The sequence below is a fragment of the Parasteatoda tepidariorum genome, chromosome 1, assembly GCF_043381705.1.
Source record: "Parasteatoda tepidariorum isolate YZ-2023 chromosome 1, CAS_Ptep_4.0, whole genome shotgun sequence".
Taxonomy (NCBI): domain Eukaryota; kingdom Metazoa; phylum Arthropoda; class Arachnida; order Araneae; family Theridiidae; genus Parasteatoda; species Parasteatoda tepidariorum.
Genome location: NC_092204.1, coordinates 86,729,268 through 86,751,355, shown reverse-complemented (window position 1 = coordinate 86,751,355; position 22,088 = coordinate 86,729,268). Strand labels below are relative to the sequence as shown.

Here is a 22,088-nt window from a genome sequence, read left to right as displayed (position 1 = left end):
TAAAAAAAAAACTCAAGCCAAATTATTAATAGTAAAAATTTCAGCTGATAAGTAGTAACTTTTATTGATGTATGTAAGTATCTATAGAATGCCAATATTTTATACATTGAATATAAATATAAAATGTCATATCTTTCTCATGAAAAAAGATGAAGGTGAAATAGCTATTAAATAAAGATGGAATAAAATACACCAGAACTGCTCTTTTAACGAAAAAATGTAGCATCTTAAAATCTATTCCCGAACAATAACCAAAAATTAAAGTTGAAGACTTCTATCTCTTAATATTAAAGAATAATAATAAAAAAAAAACTGCATTTTTCTGGAGAAATATGATTAAAAAAATAAAAAAAACTTCCAATCTATGCATAACTTACAAACTAACAAATGTTGATTTTACCATATTTCTTAAAGAAAATATTGCAGTTTTTTTATATTTTAACACCATGAGAGAACAGTGTTAATATGAATTACAGTTCATACAATGGTAAAACAAAATGTTAATTTATGAAGTTCTTATAACAAGACTAAAGGAAAGTAACTGCGTAGTGGAAACCTTTAATGGCAAAATAAATAGATATTTCAGAAAAAATACAAAAAACAAAAATATTCTCTTGTTTGTAAAGCAAACAATATAAAAGTAAATAATAAACAAGTTCATTTTTTTTAAAAAAAAGTTTGTACAACATAAAAATAAGATAATGAATACAAAAATAAATAAAATATATACTAGCATAAAACTTGGAATTTATTTGATCAGCTAAATATGTGCAATTATTTTACTTATTCATATTTTCCTGCACTTAGAAATATATATTTAATTGAACTATGTTTTTCTTGTACATTAAAATATATTTATTATTTCATATTATATGATTCATATAATATTTCAATATGTATCATTTCTAAAGTGTTTCAGGTATTTTTCTTCTTTTACTCAACTTGCATGAAAAAGCTCTTTATCAAACTTTATAACATCCTAGTAATATTAAATCTAGTAATTATCCTAGTAATATTAAACTTTATCTATATACATAGTTATAAATGGGTAACTCTGCAAACCTGCAATTGCACTTTCAGAGGAAAAAAATGAGTTAAATTTTTCATTTTGTTAAGTTTTTTTCCTTTTTTAACTTTGATATAAAAATTTAAATTTAAGGATCTATATAAACTCTTTAATATCCTAAGTGAGAATCTCTTATAACATCAAAACTAAGGCAAACAACGTTAAAGAGCACAAAAAGCACTCTTTAACGTTGTTTGCCTTAGTTTTGTATTTTAGCACAAAGGTCGCCCACTTGTGTACTCTTATAACATGCTTCATAGTACGACTTGTTACAAAATTTTTCTCATTTTTTACTTTTCCCTTAAAAAGCAATTACCACACTTCTTATCTCAGCTATTCATATTTTATAAGCACTATTTAGTCCAATTTGTAGTATACGGAAAGTTTCAAGAAACTATAAGTTCATTTTAAATTTCAATAATAAAAAAAAAGGAATGTCTTTGAACAAAAATAAACTCTTTCATTATACAACAGAATGAAATGTAATACATTTAGTTTAAAATTTGATGGATTGCTTAAACCATGAGTAATATCATAAATAATCTAATGATGGATAACTATTAAAATTTCTGTAATTTTTGCACAATCACAAGAGTATGAAAGACAGAATGTTTTATAAAATTTCAGCAAACTTAATTAATTTAAGTAGTATGATAAATTAATCCTTTAACAGTCATAAAATGCATTTTTACAAACTATTGTATAAAATTTCATAAAACTTATATAATTATAGTATTTTGATAAATTAACCCTGTTAGAGTCCTAACATACAGTTTTACAGAGTGTTGTACAAAACTTTATGAAAAATAAATAAAGTTTTATGATAAATTAACCCTTAAACCTCTGCTTAGGCAATTTTGTACAAAAAATTTCATATTGAGCAAAGGTTTTCCATTGAATAACATGAAAGTGAAGAAATTAGACAACAATTGAAGAAATTTAGTAGAGAAATCCACTTTCATTAATATTTTTAAAAAATCAATAAAAATAAAATAAAATTGGGCAAACAAAATGTAGCAGTCTATCCGACTACATACCAATACATAAAAATGCATCAAATCTTTACATTAGTGTTTGTCTTTCCAATGTAATTCAATTAAGTTGAAAAATGTATTTGATACAAAGAAGAATAGTTAAAATTATTTTTCATTTCAATATCTGATTTTATTTTAAAATTCAGAATCATACCAACTCACTAAAGTTTATTAAAGAGAAATTAAAAAAAAAAAGTAGCTGATAATTCTGTATGTTGAACAATTACACTGCTTTTTACCTCATTTTTTAAATATTACATGAATCAACATAGTTGATGCACAAAATGCTCATTTTAATTCAAAATTTAGTCATTCTAAATCTTGGATAGTTTAAACTAATGTTTATCCCCTTACATTTTCTAAACTTCAAAATATAATTTCTTTAAATATAATTTCTTTAAATATAATTTCGTTTAATTTAAACTTTGGAAAAGAGAATATTATCGGCATACAAATATTCATTCTAAAAAATAATAAAATACTTTCTATTTATTTATTTGCAAATGCGTTTTGTAATCAGTTTTTAGATTTAATGCAGTTTGTATTTTGAGGAACATTAAACTGAACATAATTATACACATAAAATACAGCTAATTCTTAAAAATTTAATTTAAGTGTTAAACAATAGAGTTTAAAATTTAAATTTATTTATTAAACTTTATTTTTTTTTATTTTAAGAATGCATATGTTTGAGGGTTAGAATTTTCTGAATTTAGCATTCAATTTATATTAAAAAGTATCTAACTTCTAGAGTCAAAACCACTAGCTTTTTAAACAAGTATTAACCCTTCCTCAATGGGAGTTGCAAATGCACGCTTATCGCTGAAGCCAAGAGTTTCATTCATGAAAGCCTATTCAGAGCCAGAGGGGGTTTTCCTGTAATGCCTAAATCCTTGAAATCACCAAAATATGAGTGTGTTATTTATTTATGTACTGTAAAGTAGATAAACGACATACCCTGCATATATTTTTTATTCGTATACTTTATTTATTTATGATTTTTTGTGTTTAAATACATTTATGCACAATTTCTGTTATTTCGAGTTAAGTAATTTTTCAACATTGTAATGGTAAAAACAGAAAAATTACACGTGTAATAGATCTAGCTTTCAACTGAAAACTGGACTGCAAGCCCAAATAAACAACAGTCTATCAAAAATAAGCTCTCCCACTTACTATAAATAAATACCACATAGTTCAAAGCTCAAAAAGTCGTTTTAAAGCATGCAATTCAGAAACATACCTTTTTCCTCATGTTTATATAATCAAAAATTTAGTGCATGCAAGTCACATGTTTCTCATTTCGAGTAGAAGGGTCAACTCTACGCATATCTTAAATCCTATGGACATACAATGCCATCTTGTGCCAAAATTTATAGCTTTTAAAACGCTCCACAACATCGTCTAAACATGTAGCCGTAAAAGATTTGAATTCTACAAATATAGAAGTTTCTTTCAAAGATATGTACTAACATGGATATTCACTGTATATAATTAAGAAGTTCCTGCAATTTAAAAAAAAAAATTCTTCCGAAATAATCTAGGTGAAACATTTAAATCTTATAAGAGGAGGACAAAGTTAGAAAATTATAAATATTTAGAGAACATAATATTATTAAATTCCCTAAGATACAGTGACTCAAATGGGCAGGTCAGGTAGTTAGAATGCACGAGGATAGTGGAGGAAAAGATTTTTTTTTTTACTAAATCCATGGTGAAAAAACCTAAAGGAAGACTCAGGCAAAAGTAGACCGATAACGAAAAGCTTAGGATATCACTACTGAAAATGACAAAATATTAAAAAATGACAATTAAAAATATGTCCATTAATTGCCATCCAATTACCATTTTAATTATCAAACAGACCCCATGTTCTCCAAAAACACATGCTTTCAACTTCTCATATAAATTATTACGCAGTAAAGCTGCAATAATCCCTGAAACATTTAGGCTAATTAACGCTGATACAAAATTAATTTATATATATTTGGTTCTCAAAGGTTTCTTTCCAGTTAAATTAATTTCATATTGCTCTTTTTAATTTATGTCCAAAAATATTTAAAAATAATCTAATTAGTATGATTTAATCACAGTTGCAATTATTTCATATTTATTTCGTAACCAGTAAATGTTACGTTTGTGAACAAACATAATTTTTTTCTTTTTTAGAATTACTGGTTCAAAAACTCACCACCTAAAATTTTTTTGCGACACCTATTGTTAAAAACGTTATTTACAATATGAAATTACTTGATTCTGAAAAGGATCTTAAGGGCAAGATTTTCTTTTTAAGACACTGAAAAGGATCTTAAAAGTAAAAATTTAAAAAACATTTTCAAAAAGTATCTTTTAAATTAAATCTCATCTAATAAATTAAATCTATCGCTAATAAGTTAAATCACCACATTCTGCCTAGCTCATTATGTAAAGAAAATACAGGTTAAAGGTAATTACATTGTAAGTGAATTATACAGTATACTTTCTTAGAGATGCTTATAAGTATAATGAGAATATTTTTTTAGAAATTAAGTAGAAATATTAGATTACTTTGATTTTTAATTTCATTAATATAATAACAAAAGCAACTGATAGTCAGCATAGCCAACTTCATTAGTAAACCCATAACTCTTGACTAATGATCGTCTTTCATAACAATATGTACAGTATAAAATTAAATAATTAATTTTTCAATATGACATGTACAAACTCCATAAAAATATTAGTATTTGTTTGAATACAATAGTTTGTTAGTTTTTAATATCAGACCCTAATGCCATACCTGGGCCATTAAGAAAGGCACAATCATATGAGAATTAACTTCTTAATTTTAACTTCTTAAAACATATCAGTGAATTAACCAAAGAAGGACACTTTCTTGAAAGACTCTGCTTGTAAATCTCAGATCTAACTCTGGCCAGAAATCAGAATACAGTTTTGAAGCATGGGTACCGAATATGTCTAAAACATGTCTGTTGATTTCACCAATCCTAAAATAAGTATAACAAAATAAGGATTCCATGAAATTTGAATAACATTAATTTAAATTATTTGATGAAATAAAAAATAGTTTATGATATAAAAATAGTCTTTTATTATAAAAAATAAAAATAAAATATTAATGAAAATAATTAATGATTAATAGTTTTAACAATTTTAAGATATATGGAAATAATATTGATCAATAATCTCTTCCCCCCCCCCACCAAATCAGCTGTAAAAGGGGTGGAGATAATATACTTTTAATGATCTTTATTTAATTTTCATAAATGAATTGTTGTCGATTTTTCGAAAATTAATGTTAATTTTTCAGAATTAATTCTTTTTGGCAGTATTTTTATAAACACATAAAATTTAAAGTTATCGTCCAATCAGAATTCGAGTAATGTAGCACACGGTATTTTATCCATTGATTTTTTTTAACACCTATACAAATACAATTCTGCAAATAAGGATTTTCTGAAAGGTTTCAAACATTTGTTCAATTCTAGATTTTTGATAAATATCTTTGTTTTTGCTCATTTTAGGTAAAGATAATATTTTAGTCTCATCTAAATCAGTTCTGTTCAGTTCTGCTACAATAATAAAAATGAATATTTTAAAAAAAATCCAAAAATAGACAAATGAAAAGCATTACATTATTTATATAAAATGACTAATCACGTTATTTCATTGCTTTATATTTTAGATAAAAAAAACTATAGAAGTTCTAAAAGTTAACAACATCGTTTTAAACAATCTGATAAAGCAGTGCTTTCCTTACTGTTTTCTTTATTTTTATTTTATTTTATTTTTTTGAAAGGTATTGTGCTGTGGAATGATAATCAATTTCCAAAAGTTTGTAAAAAATTCATAGCAAAAATGAAAACAAAGCATTAAAGCTAAAATCAAAAATGGCAAGGGAAGAGAGATCTTAATTCAATGCTGATTGATTAAATAATAGGAAAAGTTTAGGTTGCAGAAAAGTCTAACATAGAAACATAACATATTAACACAAACATAATTATTGAAGTCCTTAAAAAGATAATATTAATTGGATCAAAATAGTCACCAAAAATCGGCAAAAACAGGCATTGCAGTTTTGGCACCTTGGTGATTGCAGGTAAAAAACCGAGATTCAATACAGAAATATCTCCAATGAAATCAAAATTCCAACAGGCTCAGAAATTTCAGCATCCAATTAATAAAAGTACAGAACAGCAGAAATATAAATTTTTAAAATCTAATGACTGGAATTAAAAATGGTGAAGGTGACAAGTGTGTATTATTATTTTAATTTCTTCAGCTACAACTTATTTTATATTTTCTTGTTTTTTTTTACAAGTTTTAAATTGGTCTTTCTCAGAGTATATAATTTGCTAGCATTAGTAATCACTTTTTGTTATATTTTACTTTTAAACCTAAAAATAAAATTTTAATTTCAACTTTATTATATATATACCACAGTTTTACGTTGTCTAATTTGCGCATTATCCCCTTCCTACCTCATTTTCTGTTGGGTCGTGAAAATTGCTAAATTTAAATTATGCCAGATTTTAGGTTACCCCTTTTAAGTCTTGCTTTATTCATCTTTCTAACAGATCAAAATAATTTTTTCTTAACAAAGCTCGCACAAACTTTTTTCGAATTTATTCATTCTTACTTCTATGGAGAAAAAAAGGGACTTGTTTATTAGCTGTTTGAAACTGTATTAACATTTTTTCTATTTTAACTTATTGTTCTTTTGTTTGTCAGAGGGTACTGCTCTTTTGAGTCAAATTCAAAAGGGTGGTGGATTGTGCAAAGCGCAGGAAAGATGGTTAAAAGAAGTATGCGAAGGAGCTCAAATTGTAAATTTTTTTCCCAGCAAGCTAGAATAATTCAATTATTTAACGAATGTTACACTAAGCAACGGATTAGATATTTCTTGATTTTAGTAGCCTGTAAAATGCTTCTAAAGGGAATAAAATGGTCTAAAAGCTCAGAATTTAATTTCTTTAGCATTGAACAGTGTTGAATAAAATGCATTATGAATGGGTTAAATAAAGTAGACTTCTTATGTCCACTTGTTTATGTCCACTGTATCCAATGGGAACATTGGCTCTTAGGAGTAAAATTGTGTGGGTGGAGATTTTCCGAAATCGTTGATAACGTATATACCGACTACTTTTAAATTCCTTAAATATATGATTTAATGCCTGTTCCAGATGATACTGATGAAGATGAGAAAAAAATATGGTAGGATTTATCCACAACTGTTCAAGAGTTACAGAGCATAAACGCTGAAACAATATTTATTTGCAAATGTAAAGCAAAAAGCAAAATTGTAAATTTGCAAACAATAGTTAGAATTAGGGGAATATTGTAGAAATTGTATCCAAAACAAGTAAAGTTTACACTTTTTTTTAATAGCTTATCTCATAAGTGTCAATCTTTGAATAATATGTCAATTTGTTTTCACCCGATTTTACATTTTCTCGTTTTGTGCATTTTTTTTAAAAGTTAGTCTGAAGAAAAGCCTAAAATCAGGGTTCCACTGTATATATATATATATACGTGCAACCTCGAAAATCCGGACTGCTGGGGGGTTCGGAAGGTCCGGATTTCCGAATTTTAGATACCTTACTTGAATTGATAGAATTATCGAAGTATCGAATTCGCCAGGACGATTATTTCGCGATTAATCACGCGTGTGTAGACCTCCGACGTCAATTTTAACATAAATATACTCTTTAAATAATAAATAAAAGACATTAAAAATCAAACTTTCGTCATTTTCCCCCGCAATCGATCGTTTAGATAACATAATATTAGCAATTAAAACTAAAAATATAGACTTAAAACGCGAGCTGAATTTCAACTTATAACCGAAACAGATGCTTCTAGACTAGACTGTACCAGCTGATACTAACCCTGTTTTTGTTGGGGGATGAAAGAACTTGTCCTCGCCTCCTAAGCTTCAAGGTTAAAAAATAACCAGTTTTCTTTCATCACAAGGGGGGAAAACAAGGAGATGGAAGAATTCCTCCTACTGAGGGGATTCCCCTTCAGGAGGAGAAGGGATTCCCCTTTATATTCCTTGTTATCTATACAGAGCTGATAAGAATTATTGGAATTTCCTTATCAGCTATGAGCTTTCATTCATTCACCACCTCTACCTCTTCATCTACTGCTTCATTGTTGCAAAAGAGTTGTGGGATTCCCCTTCAGGAGGAGGGGATTTCCCTTTATATTCTTTGTTATCCATACAGAGCTGATAAGAATGACTGGAATTTCCTTATCAGCTATGAGCTTTCATTCACACCCCACCTCTAAATCTTCATCTACTGCTTCATTGTTGGAGAAGAGTTGTGGTTTTTCATTAAAATGGTTTTTCATTTCTGGATGCATGAGTCCGGATTTTAGAGATTTCCGGATTTCAGAAGTCCGGATTTTCGAGGTCGTACTGTATATATAAAATGCATTTCGCCCATTTGTTTTTACATTTCAAGTATGATCTTACTAGTAAATTACATGTGATAACACGTGAACGACTAGTAAATTACACGTGATCAAAACAAAAACACTTAAACAAACATAGGTTAAAAAAATATTTTGAAAATAACTGTGACTTACTTATTATGAGTCAACCGGGTAAGAAACTTGAGGTATGCAGGCTTTAAATTATGAGGCTCCAAAACTGCCTGTAATAAATAAAATAAAATATTTTGTGTTTTGTAAAAATTTAGTATGTATGAGAAAGTAATACAACAACAAAAATATGAGAAATAGAAGCAACAAACATATCTAAAAAAAATACTAATAAACCAATTCTAATAAAATTTCTAGGATAATAAACACATAAGATATTGCATTTAGTAAAATAAATAATACGATATTTTTGCATAAATGACATTTTTTAAAATTAAAATAAAATTTCAATGATTAATTAAATTTTATAAAAAAATAAAACATCTAAGTACTTATAATGCAAAACGCACGTTCAATATCAAAAACCTTTTAAGGTTAACGCAAACTTCAGGATCTTTAAGTTAAAAAAAAAATTTATGAAATCTAGCATTTGCAAGATTTTACTGTCACAGGTAAAGAAACTGAAGATTTACTGTTCTATATCAATAAGCGAAAGTATTTCTGAAAAATATTTCGTACATTTTATTATAGTTTTATGCTAGTTAGTCATTACACAAACCAGATTAAGTAACAAAAATGACTTTGTTGAATAAAATAATAAATAAATAAAACAAAAAGAATGCAAGAAATTCAGTTAAAGAAGATGTTTACTTATTTGTACTGTATTACTTATAAAGTCATAGTTTCAGTATACTTACAGCATAAAAAAGGAATGCAGTAGAAGTAGCATACAGCATTAGCATTGAGCCTTTGATGTTTGGAAGCACACCCTCATCTATACCCAACATATATCCGACCTTTATCAATAACAAAAAACATATTTTATTCAATTATATTAAATCTCTTAGTTTTAGTATTGTTAATAAATAATAAAAAGTATGATGATATAAAGATGAGTATGATATAATATAAAGTAAAAAGAGCAATTCATAAAAAAAAATGGATTTTTAACTAACTCTGTAAATTATTGAAGAAATAAAATTTAAAACAACTATCATAATCATTAGAAGTAATATGAAGTTAAATATTATACAAAAAAATAGTCTAAAATATATACTAAAATATATACTGAATTATTACTGAAATACTTACTAAATTATACATATTTTTCATCATGATTTTTTTCTGAAAACTAAATTCGGAAATATTATGTTTTACATAAACATCAAAGTTACGTAAAATACCAACATCTCAACATATAAATTTGATGATAGTAAATTAACAAATATAAATAAAGTTCAAATCTTTATATTATGAGTCATAATTTAACCTAACACTGAGTGTTGAAATTAATTTTCTTAAAAAACAATTGGTTTCCTAAAATTAAATCTATGTAAAACTCTGTCGGTAGCATAATCTGGATTTGAAGAGAAATGATTCATAAACTTCCTGAAAACTACTTAATTGGAGTTGCCAGCAGAAAAAAAAAAGAATCTGACAGTCTATAAAACTTTAATTTCTTTTGAAAATGTTTAATTGTTTATAATCCTGTGTAAAATTCTATAACACAGCACATGATTGATTTTACTTACTTCTATAAGTTTCCACATTAAGTACAGAGAAAGTGTAGGACTAGGAAAAAATTTCATAAACATGCCACCAAGGAATGCAGCCGGAAGGGCAAAAGCAGGATGATCTCTGTTAAACGACCAACGTAGAAGGCAATTAATAACCTAAAAATAAATCCAATCACAAAATCAATACATTTTACTAGGTCAATAATGATAACTAAGAGGAAAATAAACACACTGAAACTTTCAGTGGGTCACACTGCCAGGGTTCATAGGGGACACACTGCCAGACAGTGTGTCCCCTGATGAAGTACTGTTCTGCAAACACATTTATATATTATATTTTATTTTTATTTATTAAGAATTTATGTCTTACTTCTAGTTTAACCTAAAAATAAGACATTCATTAAAAACTAAAAAATAAAGGCTAACAGGCATTTTTTACCAGAATATTCTCAAACTAGAATATAGATAAAAATTACATTTAGAAACTTTTAACTTACCCAGTAAAGTTTACATTAGTAAACTTTACTGGGATGCCAGAGATCACATGAACTCTCTGTAAAGACTACTCCTCATTCTTCACCGTATATTGTATATTTTTTTCTTACTTTAATTTTATCTTTGTCTTCTTTTTGTGTTAATATGCATTTGTCATCTGTTTTCTTTGTTTGTTAATGCAATTGTGTTCCTTTTTACTCCTTGTTTATGTCCACTTAAAGCTGAACATTGTATATGGATTAATATTTCCAATAAAGCCATATGTAACAACAACAACATTAATAATTAAAGAATGATTACATTGATAGTATGTGCATGACAAGCAAAGTGTGAAATTTGGTATTCTATAGAATACTTAGGCCTTTTATGGAATACTGAAACCTGGCTAGCAGAGTGTGAATTGATTAAACATTTAAATTTTTGCTTAAGCATTCTATAAAGTACCTAAGGACAAATCATCACAGAATGATATTTTTTATAGTTTTAATCATGTATTAGCCAATGATAATTTCTTGGATCTACAAAAAGGTTCATATTTTATTTTTTCTTCTTCAATAAAAAGTTTGTTTCATAAAACTTTAATTTGTAGTTAGAATATAAGGTTTTTAATGGCAAGTTTTTATTACTTTTTTCAAAATAACATATGCTTGTTTGAGGTTTGAAACATTGTTAAATAATAACCTTTTCATGATCCTTTTTTTCATACTGTCATTTTATAGCATGCTTAAGTATTACATACAATGTCTAGGTAAAATAATAATTTTTTCTCCTTTTTACCTAAAAATGCCAGGCATCTAACAAAATGTCTAGATATTCTAACTATACATTGTTGATAACCTAAGAAAAGCAAAAGGTTATCTATTAGTGAGTTTTGACTAAGTAGATCAAGAGACAATTTCAGATGAGGCACAAGAGTTCTTTTATTGCATATATTTTTATTTGAGCTTTTAAGAGGCACATTAGTAAATGCCATTCTGAATAGAAGAGACAAATTCCTCAGACAAATAAAACAAAAAACTTTCCTGGCAATAATAGTTCCTAATATTATATAATAGGTCAATAGGCAAATAATAGGTCATAAAAAGAGGTGGTTGCTCCAAAAATTGTCATTTATTATTAACAATTTAATCAAAAAATATCTGCAAAGTAACAGCATATTTTATTGATAAAAAACGTCAAAATCAATGGTCTGTTTTGTTGTTTACTGAATATTGCATAAGTATAAGTAGTATAAGTAATACAAATTTTCCATCCACATAAATGCTGACATTATAATTTATCATTCGTATTATTCTCTCCTAGCATCTGTAGAGGCCAAGAGCAACCAAACTTTGTTTACTTTACAGCAGGCAAGACAACTTTTTAACCTTGACTGTTAGAGGGTTGCCTGATCTGAAGTTAATTTGAGAGGGCAAAAAATTTGGCACCAATAAAAATTGGTCGTTTAAGGTAAGAGTCACTTTAAAAAAGTTGTCTCTCCTAGAAATGGTACTTAGATAAATTCTTCTTGAATACCAGAAGATTTTTTTTTTATTCGTAAGATGCTTATATTCTAAAATCAGATGATTTTAAAGAACATGAGAAAATTTGCTGAGCTATTGAAACATTTTTCAGAAGGTGTCAATTTTGGGATAAACTCTTAATGATTGTTCATAACAGACTGAAAATAAAAAAAATGAAAAGAAGACTTACACGGAAAGTTCCTCCAAAACCGCCAAGGAATAATCCTAAGTTAAGTGTTTTCGTTTCAGTCAGCAATTTAAACCACAACTGAGGTTTAGACAACAATTTTTTACCAGCTGCTGCAGTTCTGATCCCCAAAAATGCTAAATAGCCAATTAAGAATGGTCGCAAAGTGCCCTGAAATAGAAACGAATAACTGGATAAAACTTACTGAATAAAACCTAATTGATAAAATGTTAATTTGGTATTATAACTTTTTATTTAAACGTATTATTAGTCAGAGAACTAAGAAAATCTAACACATGATAAAAAATATTTACACACATAAATACATTATGATAAAGATACAAATATTTAAATTTTTAGAAAAATAATTACAAAAAAGAATAAAGTTAATTTTGATTTAAAAAAAACACAGACTTTCAGAAATTAACTGAGAAACAATTTTTTAATTATCGTTTATCACTTTTAATTTTTATTCCAAGCTGTAGACTGAAATTTCCTGGACGAGCTAATATTTATCAATGAATCCATTTTTCTAGTCATGTAAAAATTTCAATCTAATTTTTTGTAGAATAAACTTATTCTAGTAGTTTCAGTGAAATATCAAAATAAAGTAATCATTTAAATCTTCTAAATTAGTTAAAATACATAAAATAAAAATATTTAAAATTTATTTCAATTTATAAATATTATCTATGTATAAAAAAAAAATTGTGTCCACGAATGCCAGAATAACTATTTACAATGAATACGGAGTTAGTTGAAGTTCAAAAATTATCTGTCTTTAACAATGAATAAGACAAGGTTCCAAGAATAAAATGGAAATTTAAAATTAATTTAGAAACTTAAATTAATTTAATTTTAAGATGCTTAACAGACATATTATATAAATAATATGTTTTCAGATATGTTAAAAAATTAATAATTTCATAAAAACAAAATATTCAATATATATATATATAATCCTGTGCTTCTCACATGAAAAGTTCCAATATTTTTAAACTTATAAACTTTTTTTTTTATATACAACAGATACAATACTTAAAATTACATATAACTTTAAAATTGCTAATTTTTCAGTGATATGTTAATAACTCCAGTTAGTATTCTGAATTAATATAATTTTAAAACTATCAGAATAGATTGCTTTTAGGACTTGCAGTCTATATGGTCTGTATTGGTATCACATTAGAAAAGCTATTGTAAAGTTATAAGAAAGATACTTTATCCAATCAAAAGTAATAGAAAAATTTAAGACACTTAGATTTTTTTTACAGTTTCAGGATGGCCCCAATGGCTTAAAAGCCTAAATTGGCCGAATTGGTCCAAAAATAAATGGTATTACAAATACAAAGGAAGGCTATATAAATCTAAACATAAGATGATAAGATGAAGATGAAGATAAAAGCAGCTTGAAGATGAAGATAAAAGCAGAAAATATTAAAAAATGAAAATAAATATCAATCTTGCAATAATAAAGAAATAATAAATTGGCAGTCAGCAAAATCAACACAAATACAGGAAAAATAAAAAGATATACAATCACTTTTTTTCCCAACTTATTAACAAAAGCTTTAGCTTTATTATAGCGAAGTTTCAGTTTTATTATAGCTTTAGCTAGGCTAAAGCTTTGACTTAGCTTTAAAAAGTACATTTTGCATAAAAACTGGAATACAATAACAACCAAAAGTAAATGAGGAAGTGCAGATTGAAATACTTAAGTTTTTAAATTAAATTATAGCTGAAACCAATGATATGCCAGAAATCAGGCTTAATGCAAGTAGTCACAGCATTTTGCACAGAAGAAATTAACAAGAGTAAAGTAATAACACAATAAGATGTAACTTAACTTTACATGCGTAAAACTGTGGCCATGTCAATGGCCGAGACACATGGAGAGAATGAATAATAACCAATGCACAAGAAAAAATTTTAAAGTTTGATGGCAAGGTCAACAAAAACTGAGAACTCCTTTTTCAAAATAGATGAATGGCCAAAGTTCAGAAACCCCAAGAGCTTAAAAGTAACAAATTAAAAAACTAAACCATGAGACAGATTATTTTGGAGTTGAATTGTTAGGGAAGCCATTGTCCAATATGGACTCTATCAAAAAGAAATAAAATGTAACCACAAAAATTTTTATAGCCTATAAAAAGTAACAGCATCTTTCACAAAATTGTGGGAAGAACATAATTTTTTTTTTTTTAAATAGAGTGCTAAATTATAAGTAGTTCATTTCTTAAGAAACATCTTACATTAAGAAAAAGGATATAATCATCAATAATGAAATAAAATAAAATATTTAGAACTTTATTTTTCAAATAAACTAAAGTGTAAAAAGTATTTTGATCAGAGTAAATGTTAAAATAGTGAGGTGTATCACTTTTGAGCGAAGTGAGAGGAATTTTCAATGGGGCTAGAAGTATACAGAGTGCAGCAAAATACTGCATGAGAAAAGAGTCGCGATAAATTTTGTTTTACCTACATTAGTAATTTAAGATTTAAAAAATAGAAAAAACAAATTGAGTTCAGGTAAACCCAGAGTAAACCATGAAATTGCAAATGTAGTAATTTGTTTTTAAAATATCAAAAGGCAAACAAATTATGGAGGGATTACTCAAGATTATGCTATAGGGAAATAATCTTGCCATAATTTATTCTCCTTTTGATTTTTAGAAAACAAATTTCATGGTTCAACTTCAAGGTTTACTCTGAGCTTACCTGAAATCAATTTTTCTATGATTTAAACTTTAAATTAGTTATAGAGATGAAATAGAATTTATCATAAAAAGTTCCTCCTGCGGTATAGAGTCCTCTTAATAGAACATAGCAATAAAAGTGACAAGATAATCGTGAGAGAAAACAATTACCTTCAAAACATACTGCAAACAACCAGATTTATGAGGGCACGATGCATGTTTACTATTACCAAAAACTTTCTGGAAGAATGATCTGTGCGCATCATCAACAATTTCTTCAATATTGCTTAATCGGGAAATACCTTCGGGTATTTTATTTGGAATAATACTGGTTTGTTTGGAAGCACTAACATTGCGAGGTTTAGCTTCATCCTTGCCAAACACAAACCTTTAAAGAACAAGAGTCATTTAAAGTTTAATAAGTTAAGCAAATATAAAAATTTTTATGCACAACAGATTATTAACATACATCAAGTAAAATAATTAACATTGGTACATAAAATTAAATTTCCTATAGGTGTAGACAAGTATGCTAGAGAAATTTTTATTATGCTAATTACTACATACCTTTTAACATTTAACCGAAATTCCTTAATATAAAATTTTCTTTGAAGCGAAAATACTTAATTTCAGTTTTTAGCTAGAAAATAAATAAAATTTGAGATAATAAATAAAGATGAGATGCTTTATTATATTTAGAGTCAATAAAATTTCTAAAATGAAAAAACTAGTTGAAATATACTTTTGATTTAATAAAAGAACATGATAATAACAAAGGCATACTTATTTAATATTTTTAACAATATGAAAAGTGAAATTTTTTTCCAGCAATGATTTTTAAGAAAACAGAATCTAATTAAATCCAAGGGTCGTCTATACTTTTTAAAAATAGATATAAGTGACATCCATAAATATTAAACTTTATTTTAATACTTTTCTAACAACTTTTTTATAAATAAACCTTTAGTTTAAACTAAATAACATCAAATATGTTAAACTTTTGGTATTTTTATAGAAATACTCAGTTTTCTGAGAATACAGATGCAATAAAACAAGAATTTTATATTAGAAATGACTTAATGAGTTATAAATTATTTTTTAATAAATCAAAGTTCATTTATTTTTATGCTTACTTGAAAGCAGCACTCACAAAATCTTTAGAAAATCCATATCGTCTAAAAAGAAATAATAAATATAAGATCACTTAGGACAAATAAGTTTAATTTGACAAACCAAACAAACATTTAAAAAAAGTTAGAAATTTTAGTAATATCAATATTATTATAAACAATTAATAATATTTATATAAACAATATTTATATAAACAATATTTATATAATTATAATAAACATAGCAAACAATTAACAATATTTTTTTATTAAATTATTATAAAATAGATACTTTTCAAATGCTTCTAAAAACTTGAAAATAAGAATAATAACAATAAAAAGAGAAAAAAAAATTATATTCAGAGTGAGTAGTAAGGGGTATAAAAATGCCTGACACAATTTTACAGGAAAATGATATTATATCAATGTACTACAGTGAAACCTGCCAAGTTGACCACCCTTGTAAGTTGGGCACCTGCATAAGTTGACCTCAATTATCAATAATGGAATTTTCCCTATATAATACAAAGAAGCAAAACCTTTGTAGCTTGACCACCTGTCTATCTTGTATGTTGACCACTGAAATAAGTCAATTTTGTCCAGGAGTATTATGAAATTCTATTCTAAAACCCTCATAAGTTGACCAGAAAAAAAAAATTCAGAAAATTTTCTGTCATTTTTGCAATGTATGTTAAAATTTCACTTGTTTGGTGAAATAGTGTAAAAAGCTAATCTAAACCCTTTTGTGAGTTGACCATCAGGGGAAACTGTAAGGGGTCAGCTTTTGACCATTTCTTTCATCTGTTCATTGAAAACAGGTGTGTTAGTTGAAAAGTTGCTCTTCCAGTTGAAATTGTGAGCATTTGAATAAATGAATGCTCTGAAATATGCTTTGATCCTTTATTTATGGTCTTTGATCTTTAAGTGAAGTAAATAAATTTTATAATGTTCAAATAATTTTATTTTGTTAAAGTTTTCAAATTACATGTTTTCGTGTTCTTTTAAGAAATTATATTTATTAAGCACTTCACATGCATAACTAACGAAATAATTTTTTTTTAAAAAATTAGTTTAATATTAGAATTTTATGTATCAAATTGAGGTTCATTCAGGTTTAAACACATTTCTTAAGATATTCATTAGCATATTTTCTGAAAAAAATTTTAAAGTCAAGTAAAAATAATAAATAAATAAATATATAGCAACATGATATAGGAAACAAAAAAGTAAACAGTGACCCACCCCCTCCATAAGTCGACCACTAAAACAATGCACCACAAGTGGTCAACTTAAACAAGTTTTACTGTACTTTAAAACTTGTTAGGTTTGATTATAAGACATTTGAATTAAGAAATGTTTTTACTCTAAGTAAAGTTAGTCTACATAAATTTTTCCACTCCAAGACTGTCAATATTTCATGCTCAGCCAGGCGTATTAGTTTACAAAATATGTGCCCGAATGAAATTTTACATGTCCAAACATCTTTTTCTTATGCATGTTAATGTAACAAATTAATGTACTAATCTAACAAAAAAAATTATACAGCTTTATTTTTTATTTTACATATAAATCAGAAAGGTATTATTAACAAATAAGTATTGAGTTAGAATAAATAGTGATGGAGCAGAGCATCACTATTAACTGAGAAGTAATTATTATAAGAAATATTAAGAATTGACAGCAAGTGCATGCTCTTCTAAATGAGCATTTCTTCTTGAAACAATCCAGGTTTAATTGCCGCAAAACAATTTTTCTTAAAATCGATTCAAATAAATAAAAATAAACATAACTAGAGAAACAAAAAAGCACAATCTGACTTTGTTTAATAAATTCGTGTTTATATAATTAAACACATTAACATTTAGGCCTCATCAAATTAAAATTAGGTCTTATCTTTACCTTTTTATTCTCTCTAATTTTAGTACAATAAATATGCAGTGGAAATTTTACAGTATTTTTGATAAAATATTTACATGTCCAGCCAGACATGTAAATACACAAAAAAAAAAAAATCAATTCATTCCTGATTGGAATTTTTAAAAGCCCTGTCTTCTTACAAGAGATAGGGCAGATTTTGTACTTTTAACAACAATAACAAAGAGTTTCCGTTTGCATTTTTTGTCAAAAATACAAAATAAAAATTTTTCTTTATAAAAACTTTATTAATAACTTTTTAAAGTTTTTTTTCTCCTTCAGAACAAAAATAAAAGCACAATAATCAGTAAAGTTATAATTGTTTTAAATATTTACTTCAAGATATTACTTTTAAGCCCATTTACAATACCTACATATCCTTTCACGTTTTTTTTCCTGCATTAAAAACTGTCTTTCCCTTAGTTATTCAATCAAAAAGTTGGATATTGAGGAGGAATTTTGATATAAATTTGAATTGCAAAGCACTCAGTTAGTTATGCACAAAAAATAAGAAGAAAAGTATATTTACCGAACAATAAATAGAAATACTGCCATTGTAGAACTGAAAAGGAAAATCTGGAAAAGAAAGTAAATAATTATTTTGCCAAAAAAAAAGCATTAGAGTATAATTACAAAATAAAGTTAATACAATGCTTGCTTTTGATTAAATACTACAATAAACTATCAGTAACATTTTACATAAAACAATACTAAATAAGATTAAAAAGTATTTCTTTGCAACTATCTTATTTAAGTTTGAATAATGCTAACAACTTTAATTAATAATAAATTCAGTGAAAAACAAAAGTGGAAATTTTTTAATCAAAGATTCCATTCTTCTCAGTTAATGAATCATTAGTAGATACACGCAAAAACATAATAACATAAAGATTATTCCTAACAACTGTTATTAGAATTAGAATATGAAAAAGCCTTTTTTCCTTACTTCCCCATTAGGATAAGATCTTACGATTCCCCGAGCAGTTGCCATTCTAAAAAGAGTTTCAGATGCCTGCAACAAAACAAAAATATTTTGAAATATATATATAACATTGCAATGAATATCATTTGTAACAACAAAGGCAGAATAAAGTCATGTATTAATATCTGAACTTGGGAAAAATTAAGAACATATTAAAAAAAATATCCAACTCCAAAAGTAAGGCAGAGAAATTTTTTATTTAAAAAGTTTAAAAAAAAAGCAAGAACTTTTAATAAATATTTCAATTAAAAAATTACACATGACGATTCAGATACTTTATAATATATTAAATGAAAATTTAATCTACCTGATCATCCTAACAGCTTAGAATAAATCATAATGTATCATTTTATAAATTTAAAATTTTGAATGAACAATACAGAAAACAAAATGAAACAGACAAAATATAGAAACAATGAAAATTATCTTGATAAATGTCAAGATTTAAAGGTTATCTTATAACAATTACAGTACTTCTCAAGTAATTTTACAATAAAAACTAAAGAAGCTTACAATGGATAAATACTTACCTTGGATAATTAAAAAATTTTCTCTTTAATATTCAAATTACATTACAAACATGCAGGATTTTACAATTAAGTATGTACAAAGCAATTATAAAGAAAACAAGCAGTTATTTTTACAAACTAAGTAAAAATGCGAGAATCAAACTGCAATTTCAATTAGTTTTTTTTTTCTTTTTAAGGAAAAAAAACTGTAATTTTGTGATACTAAATGAGTATATGCATCCTACTTTTTTTCCTACAAATATTTGAAATAGCTAACAGAGAACTTATATTTCCCCCCATAAAATAATTATGAATACCTGAAACAATAAAAATTTTGTAGTTATTGTTTTATATGTTCTTGTTTAAAAGTATAAGTTTTGCCATGCAAAAGGAGTTTAATTAATTTCTGATGTGGCTTAACTAACTATGAAATTTAGTTTTATTTTCATTTAAAACATACGATTTTCCATACTAAGATAAAATTAAGTTGTAGCTCAACTCTAAAGTAGGAATGACCAGCTCCCACTAAAGAATGACTTTTATAGAAAATATTCCTGTCAAAAGATATGTGTTTTGCTGTGAAAATGTGTGGAATTTACTTGCCTAAGCGTGTCTTCTAACATTAAAATTCAATCTAAAAGAACTAAAATATGAGAATCTTCCAATATCAGATAAATTTGCAGCTCAACTACAAACCACCATTTTAAAACATGACTCTTGTTGGAAGGATTTATGTCCAAAAATACCCTTAACTATTACATTTTTGAGCTCACCACTAAACTACAATTATTACTAAATTACATGCTCTGTTTTCAGAATCAACAAAAATTCTTTTAAAGTCTGGTTTCTTCGCTTGCTCTTCTGATTTCTTATAAGACATATATTCATGCACTGGGTGTTTAGCGATTCAAATAGAACAAAAAGATTTTGACAGAACTTGTTAATGCCAAGTTACAGATGTGAAAATCTTTATTTCAAAATTTTAATATTGTTATTGGGAAATTTTCACATTTGAGGCATTTTTAAAACTAAAACAGGGTTGCTACTCAAATAGAAGAATAAAATTTCCTACCTTTTCCAGTTCTTCAAGATATATTTTTTTTAAAAATAAATTCCAATCTAACATTGCAGTAGGTACTGTCAGTGACATGAAAAATACATATTTTGAACCACAAAAAAACTAATATTTTCTATTTATACATTATATTATATATTTTAATTTAATTAAAAATAAGCTTCATTTTTTATGCCAAATGGAGAAAACAAAGCTCCAGCAAAGATAAGGTGTTCCATGGAAATGTTGGCACAAGAATTGCATGCTTGGTATTCGCCAAATCAAGCTGAACTAATTGACTTCTCCAGATTTTGGATACTGAGTAAATGTCCTTAATTTTTTGGATAATTTCTAAAATCCCAGACTTTTTCCAGTTTTTCTGATTTTCCAGAGTGTAGCAACCCTTCTAAAATTATTTTAAAAATGACACTAAAATTGATCATTGTTAACATTAACATTGATTCTTATAAATGTTTTGAAAACATTTTAATAGTCAGCATCAAGAGTAAATTAAAATTTAGATCAGTGCGGATCTTAGAAGTCATCATTAAACTAAAAAATATGTTAACATGTAACAAGCCGAATAACTTTTACTGCAAACTTTCATCATGCCATTATGGTTCAAATATGATTCACAGACTTACTTTATACATCACAAACAGTTAATAAAAATTCACTACTGGGGTGAAATTAAACACAAGTAATTTCTGAAGAGCTTGAGACTTTTTCTAAAACTATGAGAAAGCTTATACTATCTCAGAAAAAAAACTATCTTTTTCAAATAATATAGTTCAAAAGTTTTTAAATAAGAAACTCTGGTATAGAATAGAAAATAAAAGTTTACAAATCGTTATAACAAATAGAGTATATGTATCGTGATTATCCCAATAGCTTAGGCAGAAACTTGTGAAATATCAATACAAGATATGAAACTTTGAAATAATTTATGGCAATTTCTTAAAATGAATAGTCTTTTTCTGAATTCTCTATAATATTTTTGCACATGGCAGCTCTAAATTTTCAGAACTAGCAGCAAAAAATTTTTTTTACCCTGCTTCAAATTAACTTGAAAAAACTAAATACAAACATAAAAAAATACTCACCTTTCAAAAATCCGAAAATTTTCAAAAGTAATTTTTCATTACAAAAAAAATTTTTTAAATTATTATTTCCACATGCTGAATCATGGAAGCAATATTTAAAAGTGGTGGTAATATCATCTACTGAGTAATTTTAAAAATAATTATCTTAGGTAATAGAACTGATAGTAACAGATTAGACACTTCTCTTTGACAACACAAAACAATTAATAAGTACTAGAAAATTTTAAAACAAATTCAAAGATGCATATGAAATTCATTACAAAATGCCTTTTTCAAAATATAGTGTTTTGAAGTTATTTTACATTTCAGAATAG

The 22,088-nt window shown here is 26.4% G+C and overlaps 1 protein-coding gene across 1 annotated transcript in view; it reads right to left on the bottom strand.

The window, feature by feature from the left end:
- Positions 1 to 2,757: 2,757 nt before the first annotated feature.
- The window catches only part of LOC107436327 (transmembrane protein 135), a 29,092-nt gene continuing 9,761 nt past the window's right edge, over positions 2,758 to 22,088 (bottom strand). The window contains exons 5-13 of the mRNA XM_016047994.3: positions 19,073 to 19,138; positions 18,656 to 18,702; positions 16,237 to 16,278; positions 15,275 to 15,491; positions 12,411 to 12,578; positions 10,239 to 10,379; positions 9,405 to 9,503; positions 8,692 to 8,759; positions 2,758 to 5,087 (exon numbers count right to left, since the gene is read on the bottom strand). Coding sequence (XP_015903480.1) covers positions 4,946 to 5,087; positions 8,692 to 8,759; positions 9,405 to 9,503; positions 10,239 to 10,379; positions 12,411 to 12,578; positions 15,275 to 15,491; positions 16,237 to 16,278; positions 18,656 to 18,702; positions 19,073 to 19,138 — 990 coding nt within the window. The 3' untranslated portion in view covers positions 2,758 to 4,945. The remainder of the gene's footprint in view (positions 5,088 to 8,691; positions 8,760 to 9,404; positions 9,504 to 10,238; positions 10,380 to 12,410; positions 12,579 to 15,274; positions 15,492 to 16,236; positions 16,279 to 18,655; positions 18,703 to 19,072; positions 19,139 to 22,088) is intronic.